The 24,377-nt window shown below is 49.9% G+C and overlaps 1 protein-coding gene across 1 annotated transcript; it reads left to right on the top strand.

The window, feature by feature from the left end:
• Positions 1-542: 542 nt before the first annotated feature.
• HROB (homologous recombination factor with OB-fold) lies at positions 543-15,000 on the top strand. The gene is made up of 9 exons (XM_012443956.2): positions 543-1,260; positions 4,436-5,617; positions 8,137-8,220; positions 9,628-9,768; positions 11,296-11,404; positions 11,593-11,678; positions 12,024-12,128; positions 14,397-14,508; positions 14,752-15,000. Exons 1-9 carry the CDS (start codon positions 1,114-1,116, stop codon positions 14,838-14,840), a joined length of 2,055 nt encoding a protein of 684 aa, XP_012299379.1. The 5' UTR covers positions 543-1,113; the 3' UTR covers positions 14,841-15,000.
• The last annotated feature ends 9,377 nt before the right edge of the window (positions 15,001-24,377 follow it).

Below are 24,377 nucleotides of genomic sequence, written 5' to 3'. Positions count from 1 at the left end.
AGCAAGACTCCGTTTCGGGGGGAAAAAAATTAGCTGAGCATGGTGGCGCACACCTGTAGTCCCAGCTACTTAGGAGGTTGAGGTGGGAGGATCACTTGAGCCTAGGAAGTTGAAGCTGCAGTGAGCTATGATCATGCCACCACTTTCCAACCTGGGCAACAGGGCAAGACACTGTCTCAAAACAAAAGACAAAACCAAAATGTTTAGACCCATGTGCACAGTCCTGGAAAACTGCCCTTGCTCCCCTAGGTGGCCTTCCCTTTGCCCTCTTTCCTCCCTTCCAGGGTTAGTGCAGATGGATCGGAGTGGATTACGTTACAAGAAAGTGTTTTTGGCCGGGCACAGTGGCTCTCGCCCATAATCCCAGCACTTTGGGAGGCTGAGGCAGGAGGATCACGAGGTCAGGAGTTCCAGACCAGCCCGGCCAACGTAGTGAAACCCTGTCTCTACTAAAACTACAAAAATTAGCTGGATGTAGTCGCGTGCGCCTGTAGTCCCAGCTACTCGGGAGGCTGAGGCGGGAGAATTGCTTGAACCTGGGAGGTAGAGATGGCAGTGAGCCAAGACTGCCACTGCACTCCAGCCTGGGTGACAAGAGTGAAACTCTGTCTCAAAAAATAAAGAGGCAGGTCTCACTATGTTGCCCAGGCTAGCCTCAAACTCCTGGGCTTCAGGGATCAAACCACCTCCGTAGCTGGGATTGTAGGCGTGAGCCAGTACACCTAGCTAAGAAAGCATTTTAGAACACTTAGGTCTTTTTATTATTTTGAGACAGAGTCTCACTCTGTCACCCAGATTGGAGTACAACTGCCGCCTCCCAGGTTCAGGCGATTCTCCTGCCTCAGCCTCCCGACTAGCTGGAATTATAGGCATGAGCCACCACACCCAGCTAATGCTTGTATTTTTAGTAGAGATGAGGTTTCTCCATGTTGGCCAGGTTGGTCTCGAACTCCTTGACCTCCTAACCACCTCGACTTCCCAAAGTGCTGGAAGTACAGGCATGAGCTACCACACCCAGCCCTAGATCACTTAAGTCTTTAACAAAATCCCATTTCTTCTCGTTTCTTATTCCTTTCCCAGCTCTAACAAAAACAAACAAAAATAATATACCTGATGGTGTTGTTAGTGCTAGGAAGAAGCAGAGTGTGGGCAGAATGTACTTGGAAACAGTATTTCTCCTCAGCCCCAATTGGTTTGTTTTCTTTTCAGGCGTGCAGTTTGCAGAAGCTGTTTGCTGTGGAAGAGGAGTTTGAAGATGAGGTAGGGAAGTGTTGGTGATCAGAGGTGGTCTTAAGATGTAAACACTCGGTAGCCTGCACCAGCCTCATCTTAGTTGACAGGTATATGTTTTTGTCTGTGAGAGGCTGAGAAATGATGAGAAATGTAAACAACCTACTTAACTGTCTTAGAAACAAAAAACAAGAGAGATGAGTTGCCTAATTGTCATACCTTGAAATTATAAGGGCTCTTTTCTGGCAGCTATGTCATCTAGCTGATTTAATTCACCTCTGTGATAACATACTTGTGGTGGGAAAGGCAGTGTATGTAGAGCCAGAACCACGTAAGAGACAGCGTAGTTACTGGATGGCAGGAGGCCAGGGTCAGCAATTGGCTGTGCGAATCAGGGCACGTCACTTTATTCTCTGGTCTTCCGTTTTCTCTTTTACAATATGAGGGACGTTCTTCGGCCTTAGATGTTCTTCCCTTCCCTCTGTCTAATCACAAGATGTGGGGTGAGACTAGATCCAAAGCTCGAACATTAGAATTACCCTTGTCTAGGCCCTACCACACGCCAATTAAATCAATTTCTGGGAATGGCCCAGCCAGGGATATTTCTTTTTTTCTTTCTTCAACTTTTATTTGAAGTTCAGGGGTACATGTGCAGGTTTGTTACATAGGTAAACATGTGCCATGGTCATCTGCTGCACAGATCATCCCATCACCCAGGTATTAAGCTCAGCATGCATTAACTATTCTTCCTGATGCTCTCCACTCCCCTGCCCCTGACAGCCCCCAGTGTGTGAACTTCTTTGTTTTTTTGGAGACAGGGTCTCTCTCTGTCACCCAGGCTGGAGTGCAGTGGCACAATCACAGCTCGACTTCCAGGCCTAAGTCTCCCAGGCATAAGTCATCCTCCTACCTCAGCCTCCTCAGTAGCTTGGACCATAGGTGTGTGCCACCATGCCCAGCTAATTTTTAATTTTTTTTTTTTTTTTTGTATTTCTTTTTTTTTTTTTTTTTTTTGAGACGAAGTCTCACTCTGTTGCCCAGGCTGGAGTGTAGTGGCACGATCTTGGCTCACTGTGACCTCCACCTCCCAGCTTCAGGCAATTCTCCTGCCTCAGCCTCCTGAGTAGCTGGGATTACAGGCGTGTGCTACAACACCCAGCTAATTTTTTTTGTATTTTTAGTAGAGACGAGGTTTCACCATGTTGGTCAGGCTGGTCTTGAACTCCTGACTTTGTGATCAACCCGCCTTGGCCTCCCAAAGTGCTTAGATTACATGCGTGAGCCACCACGCCCGGCCTATTTTTAATTTTTTTGTAGAGACAGAGTCTTACTTAGTTGCCCAGGCTGGTCTCGAATACCTGGGCTCAAGTGATCCTTCTGCCTTGGCCTCCCAAAGTGCTGGGATTATAGATGTGAGCCAGTGGGTCCGTCCTGATTTTTGTTTTTACAAATAATTTACAACTGTCAGTTTTGTCAAGGAGTTGTGTCCTTGTCTTTGTCTTTCAGCGCTGGAGATGTGTGATTACAAGCTGAAAAAGTGACTGTTAAAATGACCCTCTTGGGTCTTACCAGGTGATGGTGGGACTGCTAGGCAAGTAATAGAATTAGAGTAAAGGACTCTGACAGCTGAAGTTTCTGTTCCCTGAAAATGGCAGATCAATCCCTTCCCCCTTCCTAAGGCGGATGACGTCGTGTCTGAGAGTGAGCTCTTTGAGAAAAGAGATCCATCAACCTCCAGAGTCATCAGGATTTTATTACTGCTAGAGTTCTGGTCATTATTATTATTGTTGTTGAGTCCTATGGTGGTCCTGTCTGAGTATGGGACTTACTCAACAATACACAAAGCAGGAAAAAGCCTTTCTCTAGCCCAGACAATCCAGTGCGGCAGCAGAGGTTGGGATGGTGGGGACCCTCCTGTCAGTTAAATCAGCAGTTCTGACTCAAAACCACCCTCAGAACAGGTCTGTTGCTCTTGAAGTTGTCAGTCTCACCTTGCTTCCCAACTGGAATTCATACTTAATTTAACTTGCCTGAAAAGCTATATTTAACTTCTGCCTTTTTTGCTGGCTCCAAGGCCTCTCTGGCTTACTGAAGGGTAGCTCTCTCTGTGGGTGTGGGTGTGTATGTGTGTGTGTGAGAGAGAGAGAGAGAAAGAAAGAGAGAGCACAGGAGTGTCTACTGGGGATGAGGAGTGAGCTAAGGACAGGCAGCATGACCAGCTGGATAGATCCCGGTTTAGATAACAGGCCAGACACCAGAAAGTGGTCCCCTTGAGATGGTTGTTTGTGTGACCTAGAGTGATTTGTTTGACTTATTGGTGCTCTGGAACATTTGCTTCTCCTGCTGTCCTCTAACTGCCCCTCTCCTCACCCATGAAGGCTAAAAAAAGAGAAGCTACCTGAAGACTTAGCCTTAGATTTGAGTGTTTTTGATAGAGCCTTGTGGTAGGCCCATGGATGAGGTCAGAGGTGGTAAGAGACAGAGACCTTTCATGCCTTTTTTTGAGACGGAGTTTTGCTCTTGTTGCCCAGGCTGGAGTGCAATGGCATAATCTCAGCTCACTGCAACCTCCACCTGCTGAGTTCAAGCTATTCTCCTGCCTCAGCCTCCGAAGTAGCTGGGGCTATAGGCATGCGCCACCACGCCCAGCTAATTTTGTATTTTTAGTAGAGGTGGGGTTTCTCCATGTTGGTCAGGCTGGTTTTGAACTGGTGACCTGAGGTGATCCGCCTGCCTTGGCCTCCCTAAGTGCTGGGATTACAGGTGTGAGCCACCACACCCGGCCTTTTTTTTTTTTTGAGACTGAGTCTTACTCTGTCACCCAGGCTGGAGTGCAGTGGCATGATCTAGGCTCACTGCAACCTCTGCCTTTCAGTTTTAAGTGATTCTTCTGCCTCAGCCTCCCAAGTAGCTGGAATTATAGGCACGTGCCCCCACGCCTGGCTAATTTTTGTATTTTTAGTAGAGACAAGGTTTCGCCATGTTGGCCAGGCTGGTCTCGAACTCCTGACCTCAAGTGATCCTCCTACCTTGGCCTCCCAGAGTGCTGGGATTACAGGCATGAGCCACCATGCCCAGCCCTCATGCTTGGTTTCTTGTTTGCAAACATCTACACACAAACATACACGCCATGTGCCTGAACAGTCAAAGCAGAGGGGTTCTTGATTTCCAGATGCCAAGACTTGCCATCTCTGCTTCCTTGTAGGATTTCTTGTCTGCTGTGGAGGATGCAGAGAACCGGTTTGCTGGCTCACTGCCTGTGAATACTGGGCACCTGAGACCTATCTCTTCTAGGCTACAGGAGACTGTGCAGGCACAGTCCTCCAGGCCGCTGCCGTTTCACCCCACTGCTCCCTCAGAGGCTTTGGGCCTGCCAACCCCGGAACTCTGCCTCCCTCCCTCCAGCATGCCCAGTGCTGACAGCCGTCCATCATGCGCAGGAACAGCTCACCTAAGGCCCATCTCTACTTCCAGCAGCTGGATTGGCAATCAGAGAAGTGTGACAGAAGTGCCCAGAGAGCCAGCAAGACCCCAGTCCTCAGCCCCACACCCGCTCCTCACCTTTGGGAGCCAACAGCAGCAAGTTGGTGGCTTTGAGGGGCCTGAACAAGACGAATTTGATAAGGTCCTGGCAAGCATGGAGCTGGAGGAGCCTGGCATGGAGCTGGAACGTGGAGTCAGCAGTGAGGCCACACCAATTCTGCCTGCCCAGCAGCGGGAAGGTTCACTATTGGCTAAAAAGGCCCGGGTAGTTGATCTGAGTGGATCTTGCCAGAAGGGGCCAGGGCCTGCCACCCACAAAGCGGGTACCATGTCGGCTCAGGATGAGCCTCTAGATCCTGTCATCGACTGTAGGACTCCACGGCCCCCCTTGAGACCTGGTGCTGCGAGTCACCTTCCTGTCCCAACTGCCTTAACAGTTCCCACTCAGCAGCCCCACTGGGAAGTCTGTCCACGAGGCCCCCCTGTTCAAGCATTCCAGCCTCTCCAAGCTGCTAGAAGGACCATTCAGAGCAGCCCTCAAAATCATTTCCCTCATCAGCCATTTCAGTCTCCACGTTCCTGGTTAAGTGGCAAAGCTCATGTACCCAGACCTAGAACTCCCAGCTCAAGCTATTCTACTCCCTCAAGGACTAGCTCTGGATTATTTCCTTGGGTATCCTTACAACTCCGAGCTCCAGTGTCTTCCATTGAGTCTCCTGTTGGCACCCCAAAAGGTCCCCATTTCTCCCTGGGTCCACAGGGAGCTCTGCAGACACCCGTAGTCACCAACCACCTGGTGCAGCTGGTCACTGCTGCCAGCCGGACACCCCTGCAGCCCACCCACCTCTCTACCCGAGCCAAAACTCGCCGTTTCCCTGGCCCAGCTGGAATCCTGCCTCACCAGGTGAGTGAGCTGGCTTTCCAGGATTTGGAGGGGTAAGGAAGAGAAGCAGGGTTCCAGCACTGTCCAGCCCTAGAATATCTTCCCTCCTGCAGGGAGGGAAGGAAGGAAGGAAGTGCAGAGAGGCTTTTCAGAGCTGTAGAAGAAATAGAAGGTAAGAATTGAATGCTAGAAAATCCACTGTGGGCTGGGCGTGATGGCTCACGCCTTTGGGAGGCCGAGGCGGGCGGATCACCTGAGGTCAGGAATTCGAGACCAGCCTGACCAACGTGGAGAAACCCCATCTCTACTAAAAACACAAAATTAGCTGGGTGTGGCAGCACATGCCTGTAATCCCAACTACTCAGGAGGCTGAGGCAGGAGAATTGCTTAAACCTGGGAGGCTGAGGTTGCGGTGATTGCGCCACTGCACTCCAGCCTGGGCAACAAGAGCAAAACTGCATCTCAAAAAAAGAAAAAATCCACTGTGAAAGAAGTACTTAAGGCTCTGAGGACTTCATAACTTTCTTTTTTTTTTTCCTTTTTTTTTTTTTTTTTGAGGTGGAGTCTTGCTGTGACGCCCAGGCTGGAGTGCAGTGATGTGATCTCAGCTCACTGCAACCTCCGCTTCCCGGGTTCAAGCGATTATCCTGCCACAGCCTCCCGAGTAGCTGAGACTACAGGTCCCCGCCACCATACCTGGGTAATTTTTGTATTTTTTGTAGAGACAGAGTTTCACCATATTGGCCAGGCTGATCTTGAACTCCTGACCTCAAGTGATCCACCCACCTCAGCCTCCCAAAGTGCCGGGATTACAGGCGTGAGCCACCGCACCCGACCCTCTTTTCCTTTTTTTTTTTTTTTTTGAGTGGCGTGATCTTGGATCACTGCAACCTCTACCTCCCAGGTTCAAGCAATCCTCTTGCCTCAGCCTCCCCAGTAGCTGGAAGTATAGGCACGCACTACCATGCCTGGCTAATTTTTTTGTATTTTAAGTAGAGATAGAGTTTCACCATGTTGGCCAGGCTGGTCTCAAACTCCTGACCTTGTGATCTGTCTGCCTTGGTCTCCCAAAGTGCTGGGATTACAGGCGTGAGCCACTACGCCCAGCTCCTTTACTTTTTTTTAAGAATTAAAGACTGGCTATGTTGCTCAGGCTGGTCTTGAACTCCTGGGCTCAAGCAATTCTCCCGCCTCAGCCTCCCATATAGCTCCCATATAGAGGTGTGCACCACCTTGCCCAGCTAGGACTTCATACTTTTCATATGTTGGTTGAGTGCCTACTGTTTGCTAACACTACAGCAGGAAGTCATTCATACGCATTTGCTAAGGACTTGTTATGTGTTGGACAGTTTGCCTGGAACTGAGAATACAGAGATTAAAGGAGAAATGGTTCCTGTCCTAAGGAGCTTACCGTGAAATGGAGGAAACAGATGCAAACAAACATGCACAAAACACACAGTGTGAATGGGGGCCATTCTCTGGGTGCTGGGGAGACACTGGCTCTGCCTTAGGCTTGCTGAGTGGGCCTTGAATGGATGAGTAGGAGGTTAACAGGTGTGTGGCAGAGCAGGAGCTGTGCTCTGTGGATGTTCCTGCAGTGGGAAGGCAGGGAAGAGCATGTGTAAAGGCACAGAGGCAGAAGAGCAAGGTGCTCTCGAATTCACAGAATGGTTCATTGTGGCAGGTGTGGGGAAGCTGGGGCTGAAAAGGGGACAGCCCTGCTGAGATTTGGATTACACTAGTCTTGGATCAGATCCCAGGTCTTGGACTCTGAGGATCTGGACTGGTTGTAATAGGTGTGCCCTCTTCCTCCCATTTTAAGGAATTGTTTGAAACAATTCCTGCCTATTACTTGCTCTTCCCCAGCATGTTAGCAGACATCCAAAGAGGCTGTCTTTGTTGCTCCTGGGCTGGATCTCCCTGGAGGGAAGGGTTAGGACTTGGGGAAAGTTGCCCCTTTGCTCATCACAGGCCTATATATATATATTTTTTGAGACAGTCTTGTTCTGTTGCCTAGGCTGGAGTGCAGTGGCACAATCTCAGCTTACTGCAGCATCTGCCTCCCAGGTTCAAGTGATTCTCCTGCCTCAGCCTCCCGAGTACCTGGGATTATAGGCCCAATCCACCATGTCTGGCTAATTTTTGTATTTTTGGTAGAGACAGGGTTTCTCCATTTTGGCCAGGTTGGTCTCGAACTCCTGACCTAAGGTGATCACCTTCCTCAGCCTCCCAAAGTGCTGGGATTACAGGTGTGAGCCACCACGCCTGGCCAGGCCTCTCTGTTTGTGTCACTGCCCCCTTCAGGGAGCCCTGGCTTTTGCACCTGGGCCAGCTCCAGCTTCCTCACATTTCCAAACCAATCCCCAAAGTATCTTTTTTGAGCTGCCAAAGAGGCTCCTGAGACTTTTGTTAGGAGAGATATAACGTGTTAATTGTCCCTGATCGTTTCCTGAACTCATTATGTAATCCAGACAAGAAGCTGTACTTGTAAATAACAGCTGCTGAGCTTGCTCTCACCTTCTTCTTCTCTCCTCTCTTAGCAGAGTGGGAGAAGTCTGGAGGACATCATGGTTTCCACGCCCCAGACTCCGACCCATGGTGCTCTGGCTAAATTCCAGACAGAGGTAACTTATTCTTTGCAAGTATTAACTTTCTGGGTGTGATTTGAGAGTGAGGGACATCCCTCCATGTTTCAGGAGTTGAGAATCAAGAGTTGACACTGCTAGGCCTGTTTGCTGGTGTCACACACCAAAGGACATTTGAGGCAGGTAGTTGGGGGAGGCAGCAATTTTACTGGCATTAAGCGAGGCCTGTCCTGGTGCCAGGCAGGAATTATCTGATGTGATGGGTCCAGTCTTCTTTCCCATCTAAGAAATAAAGGCCCAGCGAGCTCCATCTTCCCCCAGGGGAGGAGACTGTGATAAGTATGAGATTGTGTCTCAGGAGCCCTTATTATCAGGTTTCTGAGACCTGAGCTAGGAAGGATCTGCCTTCTCTTGCCTTTGCTGGGTTCCCTTTGGTGGGTGAGACCCAGCCTCCCTCCTCCTTGGGGTTCTGGTTGACCTGCTCTGCCCTCAAACCCAGTTTTGCTTTTAATTCTCCCCAGTGTTTTTTCTCTTTGCTGTAGCTCCCCAGATCCTCCAGTCCATTTCAGATCCAAAGCAGCAAATACTCTGAATCCAAAGCATGTATTAATGTAAGAAGGTTAATTGTTAAAGCTAGAAGCATCCCAAATAAAATATGACTGGGTTCCAAATGACTAAGACACTCTGGAAGCCTGTAAATTTATGTGGTGGATTCCTACCCCTAAGACTTTTTGAGTCTGTTACAAAAAATAAGCATGGATAGCCTTTTGCTTCAATGCAGTTAAAGTTAGGAGCTGATTTTATCTTATTTATTTTTTTGAGATGGAGTCTTGCTCTGTCGTCCAGGCTGGAGTGTAGTGGGTGATCTCAGCTCATTGCAACCTCCGCCTCCTGAGTTCAAGCGATTCTTCTGCCTCAGCCTCCCGAGTAGCTGGGATTACAGGCACACGATGCCACACCCAGCTAATTTTTGTATTTTTAGTAGGAACGGGTTTCACCATGTTGGCCAGGCTGGTCTCAAACTCCTGACCTCAGGTGATCCACCCGCCTCGGCCTCCCAAAGTGCTGGGTTACAGGCATGAGCCACCGTGCCTGGCCGAGAAGCTGATTTTATTAAAAAAATTTTTTTCTACCTAGTCCTGCAGACAGGACCTGATTTTAAAAAGAAAAAATAGAGTACCTGCTGAATGAAAGCTATGATATGCAAGAACATTTTCACGTTTCAATTGCCAAAGGAATCAGAAAAAAAGAAAAAGAAAAAAAAAGATTTCACGTTGCCATTTTCTGATCTAGGAGATAAATGAGAGGAGAGACTGCGGCCATTGTACTACAGTTTTTCCAAGGGCATTTGCCCGTCCTCTGTCACTCTTCCACCCAGTCTCAATCAAGAGTCTATAGCAAGGTAGATGTATTCATACAAGCTCCCTCTCTGCTCTGTGGTACCAGATTGTTGCAAGTTCCCAGGCATCCGTGGAGGAGGATTTTGGGCGAGGGCCCTGGCTGACCATGAAATCTGCTCTAGGCCTGGATGAGAGAGACCCTAGCTGCTTCCTCTGTACCTACAGCATCGTCATGGTGCTGCGGAAGGTAAGGATTCTGGGTACTGAGACCCAAAGGGAAGACCGTTGTTCTCCCTCTCTCTGACCCACTGCCCTATTCCACCTTAGGAAGGGGCTGTCTGCTCCCTCGTACCCCAGGCCTATACGAGCAGCAGCACGAAGCCCCTTTGATTGTATCTTCCAGTCACGTACCTTTTCACTGTCATCCATAGGATTGGGCCTAGGTGGAAGGAGAGAGTGGGTGCCTCTGTACTTCTAGGCCCTGGATGGGGTGGGGTGAGCACACTGTGACCCTCAAAGCTCCCCAGTGGTCAAGGGTTGTGTACAGAGACATGCCAGTACATGTGCCAACATATCCCTCCCTGTGGCTTGCTATGATGGAACACTGTGTAAACACGTATAAACAAAAAGTGCTAGATGCAGTGGCTTACACCTGTAATCGCACTTTGGAAGGCTGAGGTGGGAGGATCATTCAAGGTCAGGAATTCAAGACCAGCCTGGACAACAAAGTGAGACCCTGTCTCTACAAAAAATATATATATAAGTAACTGAATGTGGTGGCATATGCCTTACAGTCCCAGCTACTAGGGAAGCTGAGGCAGGAGGATCTCTTGATCTTAGGTGGAGGCTACCGTGAACCATGATGGCACCACTGCACTCCAGCCTGGGCAATAGAATGAGACCTTGTCTCATTTAAAAAAACCTAAATAGGCCAGGCGCGGTGGCTCATGCCTGTAATCCCAGCATTTTGGGAGGCTGAGGCGGGCAGGTCACTTGAGGTCAGGAGTTCAAGACCAGCCTGGCCAACATGGTGAAACCCCGTTTCTACTACTGAAAATACAAAAATTAGCTGGGCTTGGTGGCGCACCCCTGTAATTCCGCTACTCTGGAGGCTGAGGCTTGAGAATCGCTTGAACCTGGGAGGTGGAGGTTTCAGTGAGCTGAGATGCCACTGTACTCCAGCCTGGGCGACAGAGCGACACTCCGTCTCAAAAATTAAAAAATAGCCTGGACACAGTGGCTCACGCCTGTAATCCCAGCACTTTGGGAGGTTGAGGTGGGTGGATCATAAGGTCAGGAGTTCGAGACCAGCCTGGCCAACATGGTGAAACCCTGTCTCCACTAAAAATACAAAAATTAGCTGGGGATAGTGGTGGCTGCCTGTAATCCCAGCTGAGGAGGCTGAGGCGGGAGAATCACTTGAAACCAGAAGGTAGAGGTTGCAGTGAGCTGAGATCGCACTATTGCACTCCAGCATGGGTAAAGAGCGGTACTCCATCTCAAAAATAAAATAAAATAAAATAAAAATAAGTACAATAAATAAAAATTTTAAAACCCAAACAAAAAAGAAAGGAAGCAGGGGAGAGAAATGAAGGACCTGCCAACTCTAGGTCTGCCAGAGAGAGATGGGATACCCTTTGTCCTCCACAAGGAAGATCATCACTATAACTATACTCTGCCCCCTTCTACCTCCAGTTGCCCTGGCACACTTGGAGACCTGGGAAGTCACAGGTGGGCCATGGAAGGCTCAGCATATGCCTCTCCTTATAAGCAGGCAGCTCTGAAGCAGCTTCCTAGAAACAAGGTCCCCAACATGGCGGTGATGATCAAGTCCCTGACTCGGAGCACAATGGACGCCAGTGTGGTTTTCAAGGACCCCACGGGTAAGGAATTAGATCCTCGGGTGTCTGATGAGTGGGCTTCATTGAGGCCAGGAGATGAGGAGGAATCACCCTCTCCATATGCAGACAGGAAAACTGAGGCAGCAAGCAGCCCACTTCCCAGCCAGGCCCCAAACTAGTCCCTGTGCTGCCTTTGACCCTGAGACTGATGGGCCGTTTGGTATTTGCAGGAGAGATGCAGGGGACAGTGCACAGGTTGCTGCTGGAGACGCGCCAGAATGAGCTGAAGCCTGGCTCAGTGCTGCTGCTGAAACAGGTATGGGGAGCAGCTCTCCACACCACTGCCCCCTGGAGAGACCCCCCCCGCCCCTGCCACGTCTGTCTCTTTATATATCTGGCTGCCTTCCTCTACAACACCAGACATGGAGTGGCTGAACCATTGCTAGGCCCTGGCTTGAGGAGCTGAGGGAAGGCTTGTGGCTCTTGAGCTGGCCCCCATTCTTCAGGGTGGATGGGGATGGAGGATCGTGCTGAGGGAAGAGTGTGGCAAATGGTTCTTCTCTGGCACCAAGGTTAGGCAGAGGACACCAAGTGAAAGGCAGGTGGCCATCTGGCACCTCTGCTCCATTAGGACACTGACCTTCCCCTTCCTTGACTTCAGATTGGAGTGTTTTCCCCTTCACTTCGAAATCACTACCTCAACGTGACACCCAACAACCTGGTCCATATTTACAGCCCAGATTCTGGGGATGGGAGCTTCCTCAAGGTAAGAGGAGCAGGATGGAATAGGGGACTGGTAAGGCCCTCCTTCTGCCTGGATCTTCTGATTTCTTCCTTTCTTCCACCCTGGGGAGCAGAGGTCTGAAAGGGGACAGGTGCTCTGAGGTGAAAAAGTATCTTTGGGGACAGGACCATCTTCTATCCCTCATCCAGCCGCCTGCCAGATGGCTCAGTAACAGTACCTAGAGGAGCAGCTGGCTTTTTGGTGATCCCTGAGCGTCTGATGGCAGGCTTGAACATCTGAGAGGATAGGAGTCACTTGAGAACTAACCAAGTGGAGGGCCTACCAGGGGGTGGTGGCAGTAAATGACCAAGGGTCAGATCTGCTACAGGTGGCAATGCAGAGAACAGTGAGCTACAAATGGCCTGTCAGGTGAGCCAGCACCTGCTCTGTATCTTCTCTCCTGGCCTCTTCCTCTGCTAAATTAGGGGGAAGCTGCACAGAACACTGGTGGAGACATCCTCTTTAGGAACTGAGATAAGCATCGGGCATTTTTGGGAGGTGAGCATGGGCTTCCAGGCAGATCCACTCCGTGGTGAGAGTACAGAGCCTGGGCTTGATATGCCCTGCCCCCTCCACCTTCCTGGGATCTTGGCCTGGGGTCAGGAGACCTGGGGCTTATGTACTGAAAATGTGTACTCTGACCTTGGGCAAGTCCTGTCCCCTCCCTTGCTGTTGCTTCATCTGTAGTACGTTTGACTTGATGACCTCTAATCATCTTAGACAGAGGTTTCATCTAAGCTCCAACTTTCCACTTCCATTTTCCTCATCTTTCCCCTTAGCCCCTCCACCCCACTTCCAAAAAATACCCTTTCTTTTACTTCTTTTTTTTTTTTTAGACAGAGTTTTGCTCTGTTGCCCAGGCTGGAGTGCGGTGGTGTGACCTTGGCTTCCTGCAACCTCTGCCTCCCAGATTCAAGCGATTCTCCCACCTCAGCCTCCTGAACATCTGGTACTATAGGCACGTGCCACCATGCCCAGCTAATTTTTTTGTTTGTTTTTTGAGATGGAGTATCGCTCTGTCGCCAGGCTGGAGTGCAGTGGCACAATCTCGGCTCACTGCAACCTCTGCCTCCCGGATTCATGTGATTCTCCTGCCTCAGCCTCCTGAGTAGCTGTGATTACAGGCGCCCAACGCCATGCCCAGATAATTTTTTTTATTTTTAGTAGAGACAGGGTTTCACCATGTTGGCCAGGCTGGTCTCAATCTCCTGACCTTGTGATTCACCTGCCTTGGCCTCCCAAAGTGCTGGGATTACAGATGTGAGTCACTGCGTCTGGCCCTTTTTTTGTATTTTTTAGTAGAGATGGAGTTTCGACATATTGGCTAGGCTGGTCTCGAACTCCTGACCTCAGGTAATTGGCCTGCCTCAGCCTTCCAAAGTGTTGGTATTACAGGCGTGAGCCATTGTGCCCAGCCTACCTTTCTTTGAAATAAACCGAAATAGCACAGAATAAGCAAAAGATAGATCCCACCCTTCCCACTCCTAATTTCCTAGGGCTAACCCTAGTTAACCATTTAATTACCAGTTTTTATTTATTTGTTTATTTTTTTGAGATGGAGTCTCACTCTGTCACCCAGGCTGGAGTGCAGCGGCATGTTCTCGGCTCACTGCAACCTCTACCTCCGAAGTTCAAGCAATTCTCCTGCCTCAGCCTCCCAGATAGCTGGGATTACAGATGCCTGCCACACACCTAGCTAGTTTTTGTATTTTTGTAGAGATGGGATTTCACCATGTTGGCCAGGCTGGTCTCAAACTCCTGACCTCAAGTGATCTTCCTGCCTTGGCCTCACAAAGTGCTGGGATTATAGGTATGAGCCACTGCGCCTGGCCTTAATTACCAGTTTTAATTACCTGCCCATATAGTAGCTATATATTCCTTTGGGGATTGTTAACAGCTAATTTTAAATCCCAGGCTAACTCCTCAATGTATTTCTGAATGGCCTTTTCACTCTCTGCTCTAGTTATATAGAATCCCTAAAACATTAGATACCAACAGAACTAGGAAAGAAAATCAGCCAAAAAAGGTTATTTTTATTTTTATTTTTTTATTAAATTATCTGCTGCTTTAGGTGTTTGGTGTTTTGGCTCCCTCCCTTCAGCATGGGCCTGGGTGACTGGCCCTTGCCATACTCCTCTATCATGTTTCTTTCCTGAGCCCCCACCTGTTCCTTTGTTGTCTGGGTCTAGATGGTACCATCTGAAGGGATTTCAGGGCATGGGCATTGGTAACCAGATCCTCTGTCCCCAGGATTCAGGCGGCTTCCAGCATGATGTGGCTGCAAAGCCCGAGGAAGGCTTCAGAACAACAGCTCAAAACCTAGAGGCAGGGGCGTCCCCTGAGGAAAAACTCCCAGAAGCAGGTAAGGCAGTCAGCCCATCTGGGAGCAAGAGAGGTTCTCCTATTGCCTGTTGAATAGCTGAACCAGAATTTTCCTGGCTACATCTTTTTCCTCTTTCCGTGAATCTTTGGATCTTTTATAATCTTACAGAAATCAGATACAGTGTCTTGTTTGGCAAGGCTGCAGGCCACAAACTCGTTAATAGTGTGATGGGGCGGGGCCTCATGAAACAAAGTATCATCCACAGGTTTCCCCCATTTCCAGGTTATGTGCATCAACCACAAGGAGAAAACATCACTATCCTCTGTCCATCTGCTGTCTTTGTGCCACACTCTGAGTCCTCTGTGGGCTGATGACTGGACCACAGAGGCAGATTTCCCATCCTAAGCCGAGAGGAGTGCTGAGGAGTTAAACATCTACGTGGTTTGTGGGAGAACCAGGCTACCAACCAGAGGCCCAAATGCAGACCCCTTGTGGTCAGGCCAGCTGCTTCCTCAGGAGACAGCATTACCCAGGTGAAACTAACACCATTCAGGATCTAGTCCTTAGCTTTTTTAATTTTAATTTTTGAGACAGGGTCTCATTCTGTTGCCCAGGCTGGAATGCAGTGTCATGAACATGACTCACTGCAGCCTCAGCCTCCCAGGCAGCCTCAAGCAGTCCTCCCACCGCAGCCTCCCAAGTAGCTGGGACTACAGGCATGTGCCACCATGCCCAGCAACTTTTAAATTTTTTGTAGAGATGGAGTCTTGCCATGTTACCCAGGCTAGTCTCGAACTCCTAGGGCTCAAGCAATCCTTCTGTCTCTGCCTCCCAAAGTACTGGGATTGCAGGCATGATCTACCATGCTTGGCCTGATCTTTAGCTTTTCAATTCCAAAAATTCAATCCTCTCTGGCTCTGAAGTTCATGGGATTATGGATAGGTGTTCTCACACTAAACCTAATTCACAGTGTACCCAATGGATAAACCATAAAGGGCATTCTATCTTGTGAAAAAGCATATGTCCCTTATGCTGGAATCTTGCATTGCTTGGAAGCCTGCACTCTTTCTTTGTGAGACAAGTCAAGGCATCACCAGGTTGCTGGTAGTCACAGAGAGTTGACTATAGAATATTAGGGCTGGTGTCACATCTTCAGTATAGGGACAGACCTGTGAGCAGGCAGCTGCTAATGGTGGCTGGATAGTGCTGGAGACAAATACTGATTTTTTTTTTTTTGAGATGGAGTCTTGCTCTGTCACCCAGGCTGGAGTGTAATGGCGCGATCTCGGCTCACTGCAACCTCTGCCTCCCAGTTTCAAGCGATTCTCCTGCCTCAGGCTCCTGAGTTGCTGGGATTACAGGCGCCTGCCACCACACCCGGCTAATTTTTGTATTTTTAGTAGAGCCGGGGTTTTACCATGTTGGCCAGGCTGGTCTCGATCTCCTGACCTTGTGGCTGCCCACCTCAGCCTCCCAAAGTGCTGGGATTACAGGCGTGAGCCACTGTCCTGCCCAAATACTGATTGATTCTTACCCTGATTCCTAGTTTCCTAGGCCCATGCCAATTGCCATTCCCCTTCATTTCATATCATGTTTCTCTAGACAGTCACAGTATAGCTAATGCAGGGCAACCTTTTTTGTTAATAAGCAAATTCCAGTCCTACCTCCCTGGGTACAGTGCCAGTCACCATAATGAAATTGTGAATGCTCCCCAGACTAACTTCTGTCTTTCCTTCCAGCAGTGATATTTACTGAGTGCTCTTGCCAGATGCAGAGCTAGGCTCTTGGGTGTAGCTTACAGTCTGACTTACTCCCAGGGTTTCCTGATCCCATCCAGTAGGCAGGAGCTTTCTAGATGGCAGCAGTGGCTCTGGTGTCAGATGGAGGCTGAGTGTGCTCACCTTGGGCAAGGTGTTTTACCTCTTGAAACCCTGTTCTCTCAGGTAAAGTGGGTGATAACAGAGCTACCCGCAGATGCCCTACCTATGGATGGTTATTGAGGCACAGAGCAAGCACTCAGTCAATATTAGCTGCTGTTAGTAAATAATGTTGCTAGGGATTATCGAGGTCAGCTGTGTCCAAGTTCTCAGACGTAAGTACCACATCTAAGAACTGTAGTTTTACACAGGCACTTTGAGGAAGGGGTGATGTTTTCCAATGTCAGGTGAGAAGCCAACTAAGGAACTGTGTAACTCTAAACACATCTAATTGCTTTTCGCAGCCCTCTTTCTCCCTCAGCCAATGAGAGTGTAGCACTAGGTGACCTCTGAAGCCTTCCTGTTTGGCACTATGACTGGATGGAAAGAGAGGAACCAGTGAGGCCCAGGGGATTACACCCCTGCCTTTTGTCATGTATGGGTACAAGGGGAGCAGAGGGAAGGTGGAAGTCAGGCCACCCTCAGGCTCAATGGCATGGGTACCATTGCCTGGAGGAGCCACCTGCCCAGCTATACAACCAGGCCCAGGTCCTCCTGAAGGGCAGAAATTTTGGACCTGAATCACATGGAACCCTGATGTTGTCACTAAGGCTACCCATCATTACCCTCTCTGTAGATGACCTTGATGGACTCCTGAGTGAGCTCCCCGAGGACTTCTTCTGTGAGACCAGTGGTTGAGACTGCCCCAACGCAGGACACCCACCGTGAGCAGGCAGCTCTGGGTGTGTCACATCCAAAGGGGAGAAGGCGGCCAGCACGACTGGAGAGTGGACACAGCAGGGGGCTTCTGTGGTTGCTCCTACCCTGGGTGTTTTCCCTGAGGATTCTCATGTTCTGCGCTGCCCTCACCTTGGGCCCTCCTTTGCCATTGGCACCAGAACCCAGCCCGAGACTGGCTCTCCAGCCAACAGGAAAGACGTCACCCTTGCCTTGGGTGTCCCTCTCCTGCCTCAGTTTAACTTTAGAGGATATTGGACCTGGTTTTCTTGTCCCTTCACACCCTAGTCCCTGGACAGCTGAGGAGCTAAAAGGAGCCATACTACAGCAATGACAACCTCCCCCTCTGCACAGGGGAGGAGCACGCTCAGGCTTCCTCTGCTTTGTCTCTTCAGACCTGTGGTTGCTCTGCTCATCTGTGCCCAAGGTCCCCAGGTGCAGGACAGAGGTGTGGCCTGTTGTACCTTGTTGTGAAATAAAGCAGCCCCTGCTGCCCCTGCCTCCCTTTCCTTTCCAGCCCTGCTGCTTCCTGCCTAACTGTCCTGCCAGTGCTGTGTGGCCAGAGCAGGGCTTAGGCAACTCTTTATCTTTTTTTCTTTTTTATATACTTTTAGACGGTTTTGTATTTATAGAATTATTGCAGAGCTAGTACAGAGAGTTCCCACATACTCCACACCCAGTTTCCCAGTTACTATTTATTTATTTTTGAGACGGCGTCTTGCTCTGTCACCCAGGCTAGAGTGCAGTGGTGCAATCTCTGCTCACTGCAACCTCTGCCTCCCCAGTTCAAGAGGTTCTCCTGCCTCAGCCTCCCGAAGCTGGGATTACAGGTGTGGTCTCCCCTATTATTAACACCTTATGTTAATATGGTACATTTGTCACAGTGAGCCATTATTGATACATTATTAACTAGACTCCATACTTTAGATTTACTCAGTTTCCCCCTAATGTCCTTTTCCCCTCAGAATCCCATCTCATAATCATCCTGCCTCTTGGATGTGATGGTTTCTTAGACCTTCCCTGTTTCTGATGACCTTATAGTTTTGGGGAGTATTGGGCAGGCATAAGGAAGCCCTTCTATCAGGATTTGTCTGCTATTTCCTCATGACTAGACTGGGGTTTTGGGTTTTGGAGAGGAAGACCAGAAGTCAGGTGCTATTCTTGCCACATCTCAAGGGCTCATGCTGACTGTGATCACCTGACTGAGGTAAGCTTTGCCAGGTTTCTCCACTGCAGAGTTACTCTTTTTCCTTCTTCCTTTCTGTACTGGACCCTTTGGAAGAAAGTCACTGTGTGTAGCCCAAATTTAAGAATTGGGGAATTACGTTCTACCTCCTTAAGGGCAGAATATCTACACCGTTTATTTGGAATTCTCCTGCATGGGAGATTTGCCTATTCTCCCTCATTTATTCAGTCATCCATTTATATCAGCATGGACTCACAGGTATTTATTTTATACTTTGGGATATGATCTCAAACTACTTAATTTTTTTGCCAAGCAACTCTTTGTTGCTGTGGCTTCACTGTACCACTTTTTAGAGTAAAGGTGGACAAGGGGCATGGGTGGGTATAAAAGGTCTAATTATACCGAGTTGCCAACCTTGTTTTCCTTTCTGGAAGGAGAGTTGGGAAAACTCTCCCAACTCATGGGCAAGAGGAGGCAGGTTAAAGAGCCCTGTTTGGGCCAAGTGTGGAAGCTTACACCTGTAATCCTGGCATTTTAAGAGGCAAAGGTAGAAGGATTGCTTGAGCCTAGGAGTTCAAGTCCAGCCTGGGCAAGATGGTGAGACCCTATCTCTTGAATAAGTAAATAAAATAAATAGCCCTGTTTGACTGCCAGCCCCTCCTGCCTCAGCCTCAGCCTGCACTAGGCAGCTGGGAGACAGGCCTTCCATGGGCATGGGCTTGGCACTCCTCTGGGGGGAAGCGTTAATCTCCTTAACCCAAAGAGGCGGATCCCATGAATTCCAGTCTTTTCGTTTTAAAAGACATGGTCTCACTTTGTCACTAAATGAGTGCAGTGCAGTGGTGTGATCATGGCTCACTGCAGCCTCGATCTCCAAGGTCAAGCAGTCTTCCCATCTCAGCCTCCCAAGTAACGGACTACTGGTGTGTGCCACCACACCCAGCTGATTAACATTTTTTTTTTTTTTGAGATGGAGTTTTGCTCTTCTTGCCCAGGCTGGAGTGCAATGACGTAATCTTGGCTCACTGCAACTTCCGTCTCCCAGGTTCAGGCGATTCTTCTGCCTCAGCCTCCCCAATAGTTGGGATTACAGGCATGCACCACCACGCCCAGCTAACTTTTGTATTTTTAGTAGAGACAGGCTTTCTCCATGTTGATCAGGCTGGTCTTGAACTCCCAACCTCAGGTGATCCACCCATTGTGGCCTCCCAAAGTGCTGGGATTACAGGTGTGAGCCACCATGCCCCACTGGATCCCAGTCTTTTTTTTTTTTTTTTTTTTTTTTTTTTTTAATAAGATGGGGTTTCTCGGCCGGGCGCGGTGGCTCACGCCTGTAATCCCAGCACTTTGGGAGGCCGAGGCGGGTGGATCACGAGGTCAAGAGATCGAGACCATCCCGGTCAACATGGTGAAACCCCGTCTACTAAAAATACAAAAAATTAGCTGGGCACAGTGGCGCGTGCCTGTAATCCCAGCTACTCAGGAGGCAGGAGAATTGCCTGAACCTAGGAGGTGGAGGTTGCGGTGAGCCGAGATCGCGCCATTGCACTCCAGCCTGGGTAACAAGAGCGAAACTCCGTCTCCAAAAAAAAAAAAAAAAAAAGATGGGGTTTCTCCATGATGGCCAGGCTGGTCTTAAACTCCTGACCTCAGGTGATCCACCCACCTCGGCCTCCCAAAGTGCTAGGATTACAGGCATGAGCCACCGCGCCCGGCCGGATCCCAGTGTTAAGGCTGAAGTGAACAAGTGCTTTGAGAACTCCATGTTCAGCTACCTGCTGATTACAGCAGGGCCCTGTTCTAGAAGGCTTTTGTGCTACAAGACCAGGGCAATAAGGGGCTAATTCCCCTGTATCCTCGTCCCTTCACATTCCCATTGGGTCTTCCTACCTGAACCTACCATGCACTTCCTTCTCTCCCACCTTCTACTCCCTGCTGACTCTGTCTACACTGGAATCTTCCTGCACCTAAACCCCCACAGCTGGGACTGGCAGCATGCCCCTGTAGTCCCAGCCACTTGGGAGGCTGAGGTGAGAGGATCACTTGAGCCCATAAGGTTGAGACCAGCCTGGGAAACATAGGGAGATCTCGTCTCTAAAAACATAAAAACCCCCTGTGCCCTGGGCCTATTCCCCATTCTTGACACCCATGAGCCCCAGTCCCCCTGCTCACATCCTGGCTTCTGGTGTGTTTCACCACCCCACAGGCTCTGAGCTCCCAGAAGGCAGGCTGGACATCTGATCACCTGGCCCTGTTCCCTCCAGGTTGAAGTCAAGGCCTCCTTTCTCTGCCCTCAGGAAGCTAACGCTACAGACAAGGGGACTGAATACAGTGGTATCTTGGGACTGAGCTGTTAGGGTACCTTCAGGCCTGTGTGGCAAGAAGGCAGGGGAGAGGCTAAGCTGTGACTGTTAAGTGCCTCAGGGAGGAAAGGGACACCCACCTGCCTTGGCCCCTCTTGGTCCCACCCAGCCTTGCCAGATTCTCAATCCTGGGAACCCAGCTGTGGGTGCCCAGCCAGGCCGTTGGTGGGGCAATTAACACACTGAATGGATGCCAACAGGGTTAATCACGGCTGCATTTATAGAGGTGCCTTTCTCTGAGGACTTCCAAACTTTTGCTCTGTATGATCTCATTCCTCCTCTGGGATCCCCCACCCTGGAATGTCACCAAGAGACGAAGCCAGGCAAAGAGTGAGTGAACAGTGGGCTAAGGGCAGTGCCGCAAAAAGCCCAGGCTGCTGCCACCCACTTGGGCGGGCGGGTGGATGGACGAGTATTTGCTCTGGCAGAGAATAGGGACCTTCGTTCAATGCGCCACACATAAGAGGCCCGCCTGCCATGAGCCAAGTGCTCCGACTGTGCCAGAGCCTGCTCTGGAACCCACATCCAGCATGGCAAACCCACACAGCACGGATAGGTGCTTTACAGCATGCCCCTGAGTCCTTTGAGAGTGCAGACTGGGCAGTGGCTAGAACTGTAGGAGTTGGGCAACAGATTGCTGAAGAGACCTCTCCCCAGAACAGGCGACCTTAGGGGTAGACCCTGAGGAGAAGGGGTCAAGGGAATTCTGAGCTAAGGGATTAGCCTGACAGGGAATGGTTGTGGGGAGCCGTGATGAGGATGCTACCCTACGTGAGTGACATGGGGCCACACCAAGGAATTGGGGACTTAGTTGAAAAGGGCAAGCCTGGTGCAGTGGCTCACACCTGTAATCACAGCAATTCGGGAGGCTGACGTGGGAGGACTACTTGAGGCCAGGATTTGGAGCCTTATTAAAAAAAATAAAGGAGGCCGGGCGCAGTGGCTCACGCCTGTAATCCCAGCACTTTGGGAGGCCGAGGCGGGTGGATCACGAGGTCAAGAGATCAAGACCATCCTGGTCAACATGGTGAAACCCCGTCTCTACTAAAAATACCAAAAATTAGCTGGGCACGGTGGCGCGTGCCTGTAATCCCAGCTACTCAGGAGGCTGAGGCAGGAGAATTGCCTGAACCCAGGAGGCGGAGGTTGCGGTGAGCCGAGATTGCGCCATTGCACTCCAGCCTGGGTGACAAGAGTGAAACTCCGTCTCAAAAAAAATAAATAAATAAAGGAAAGGACAGGTATTCAAAGTCAGCAGAAGTTTTTTTGTTTGGAGACAGAGTCTTGCTCTGTTGCCCAGGCTGAAATGCAGTGGCAGAATCTTGGCCTCCTGGGTTCAAGTGATTCTCCTGCGTCAGCCTCCCCTAGTAGCTGGGACTACAGGCACCCGCCACCACGCCCGGCTAATTTTTGAATTTTTAGTAGAGACGGGGTTTCTCTATTTTGGCCAGGCTGGTCTCTAACTCCTGACCTTGTGATCCGCCTACCTCTCAAAGTGCTAGGATTATAGATGTGAGCCACTGCCTCTGGCCAGCAGTTTTTAAGCAAAGGAATTAACCATTTTAAATCATTCCTGCATTGGAGTAGAAGGGATATGGCCAGAGGAAAAAACACTAGGTGAGAGGCTGAGTTGATCTAGGTTTAAGGCGTTGAGGGGCTGAACTTGAGATGGTGCCTGAAAATGTGAGGCCTTGCTTGTATGAAGGGCCTAGGGAGAGGAAGAAATGAAAGATCACTGGGCAAGGTGCTGCTGCAGGGCCAGGAGGCAGGACGGGCAGCAGGGGAAGGGGCCAGACCAGCCCCGCCTGCAAGCCGCTGCGCACTGAGTGAGCTCAGGGTGAGAAGAGCTTTTGAGGCAGTGCCCTCCCCTTTCCCAGCTTGGCAGGCACACCAGCTGGTGCGGTTTCACGGCCTCATTTCTCCCCCTAGAGGCTCATGGAAGCACAGCACTTTCTCCTAACAGTGAACAGGTCTGTGGCTTGAACATCTCAGGTCCGGTCCCAGAGTTTCCAGGTCAACCCCTTGGCTCTCCTCAAGCCAGCCATGTGAGCTCCCTTAGCAGCTGGGTTAAAAAAAAAAAATCGGGCCGGGCGCAGTGGCTCACGCCTGTAATCCCAGCACTTTGGGAGGCCGAGGTGGGTGGATCACGAGGTCAAGAGATCAAGAACATCCTGGTCAACATGGTGAAACCCCGTCTCTACTAAAAATACAAAAAATTAGCTGGGCACAGTGACCCGTGCCTGTAATCCCAGCTACTCAGGAGGCTGAGGCAGGAGAATTGCCTGAACCCAGGAGGCGGAGGTTGCAGTGAGCCGAGATAGCACCATTGCACTCCAGCCTGGGTAACAAGAGTGAAACTCCGTCTCAAAAAAAAAAAAAAAAAAAAAAACAAGAATGACTGAAGGGTCCAGGCGCTGTGACTCATGCCTGTAATACCAGCATTTTGGGAGGCTGAGGCAGGCGGATTGCCTGAGGTCAGGAGAGTTTGAGACCAGCCTGGCCAACATGGCGAAACCTACTATTAAAAATAAAATCAGTTGGGCGTGGTGGCATGCGCCTGTAATTCCAGCTACTCGGGAGGCTGGGCAAGAGAATCGCTTTAACCCCAGGAAGCGGAGGTTGCAATGAACCAAGATCACGCCATTGTACTCCAGCCTGGGTGACACAGCGAGAAAAAAAAAAATGATTGAAGGCAGTTTCTAGAGACCAGTCTGTTTTGCTTGGAGAATGGGGGAGGCCGCCACATGGTTGCAACAGCTGGAGCCAAAAAATGCACCATCTTTTTTTTTTAAAAAAAAGAGATGGACAGACCAGGCGTGGTGGCCTGTACTCCAGCCTGGGCAACAGGGTGAGACTCCACCTCAAAAAAAAGAGAGATGCAGATCTCACTGTGTTGCCCAGGATGGCCTGAAATTCCTAGGCTCAAGCCATCCTCTGGCCTCAGCCTCCCAAAGTGCTAGAATTACAGGCATGAGCCACCATTCTTGGCCCAAAGCACACCATCTATGTGGGGTCCTGACTCTGCCTCTCACAAACTGTGACCTTGAACCAGTAGATTACTTTGTTAAGCCTTAGGTTCCTCATTTGTAAAACAGAGATAAGGGCCGGACACGGTGGCTCATGCCTATAATCTCAGCATTTTGGGAGGTTGAGGCGGGTGGATTGCCTGAGCTCAGGAGTTTGAGACCAGCCTGGGCAACACGGGGAAACCCAGTCTCTACTAAAATACAAAAATTTAGCCAGGCATGGCAGCCTGTGCTTGTATTCCCAGCTACTTGGGAGGCTGAGGCAGGAGAATTGCTTGAACCTGAGAGGCGGAAGTTGCAGTGAGCGGAGATCACACCACTGCACTCCAGCCTGGGCTACAGAGCGAGACTCCATCTCAAAAAAAAAAAAAAGAGAGAGAGAGATAAGATCACACATCTCAGAGGTGTTTGACTGTGATAATTTCATTTATAATCTAAACCAACTTTATTTTATTTTATTTTAGAGACAGAGTCTCGCTCTGTCACCAGGCTGAAGTGCAGTGGGCATGATCTCAGCTCACTGCAACCTCTGACTCCCTGGTTCAAGTGATTCTCCTGCCTCAGCCTTCCGAGTAGCTGTGATCACAGACACTCGCCACTACACCCAGCTAATTTTTGTATTTTTAGTAGAGATGGGGTTTCTCCATGTTGGCCAGGCTGGTCTCAAACTCCTCACCTC

Source organism: Aotus nancymaae, unplaced genomic scaffold, assembly GCF_030222135.1.
Source record: "Aotus nancymaae isolate 86718 unplaced genomic scaffold, 86718_ANA_hifiasm-v0.15.2.pri h1tg000089l, whole genome shotgun sequence".
NCBI classification, from domain to species: Eukaryota; Metazoa; Chordata; class Mammalia; order Primates; family Aotidae; genus Aotus; species Aotus nancymaae.
This window is presented reverse-complemented; position numbering and strand designations above follow the sequence as displayed.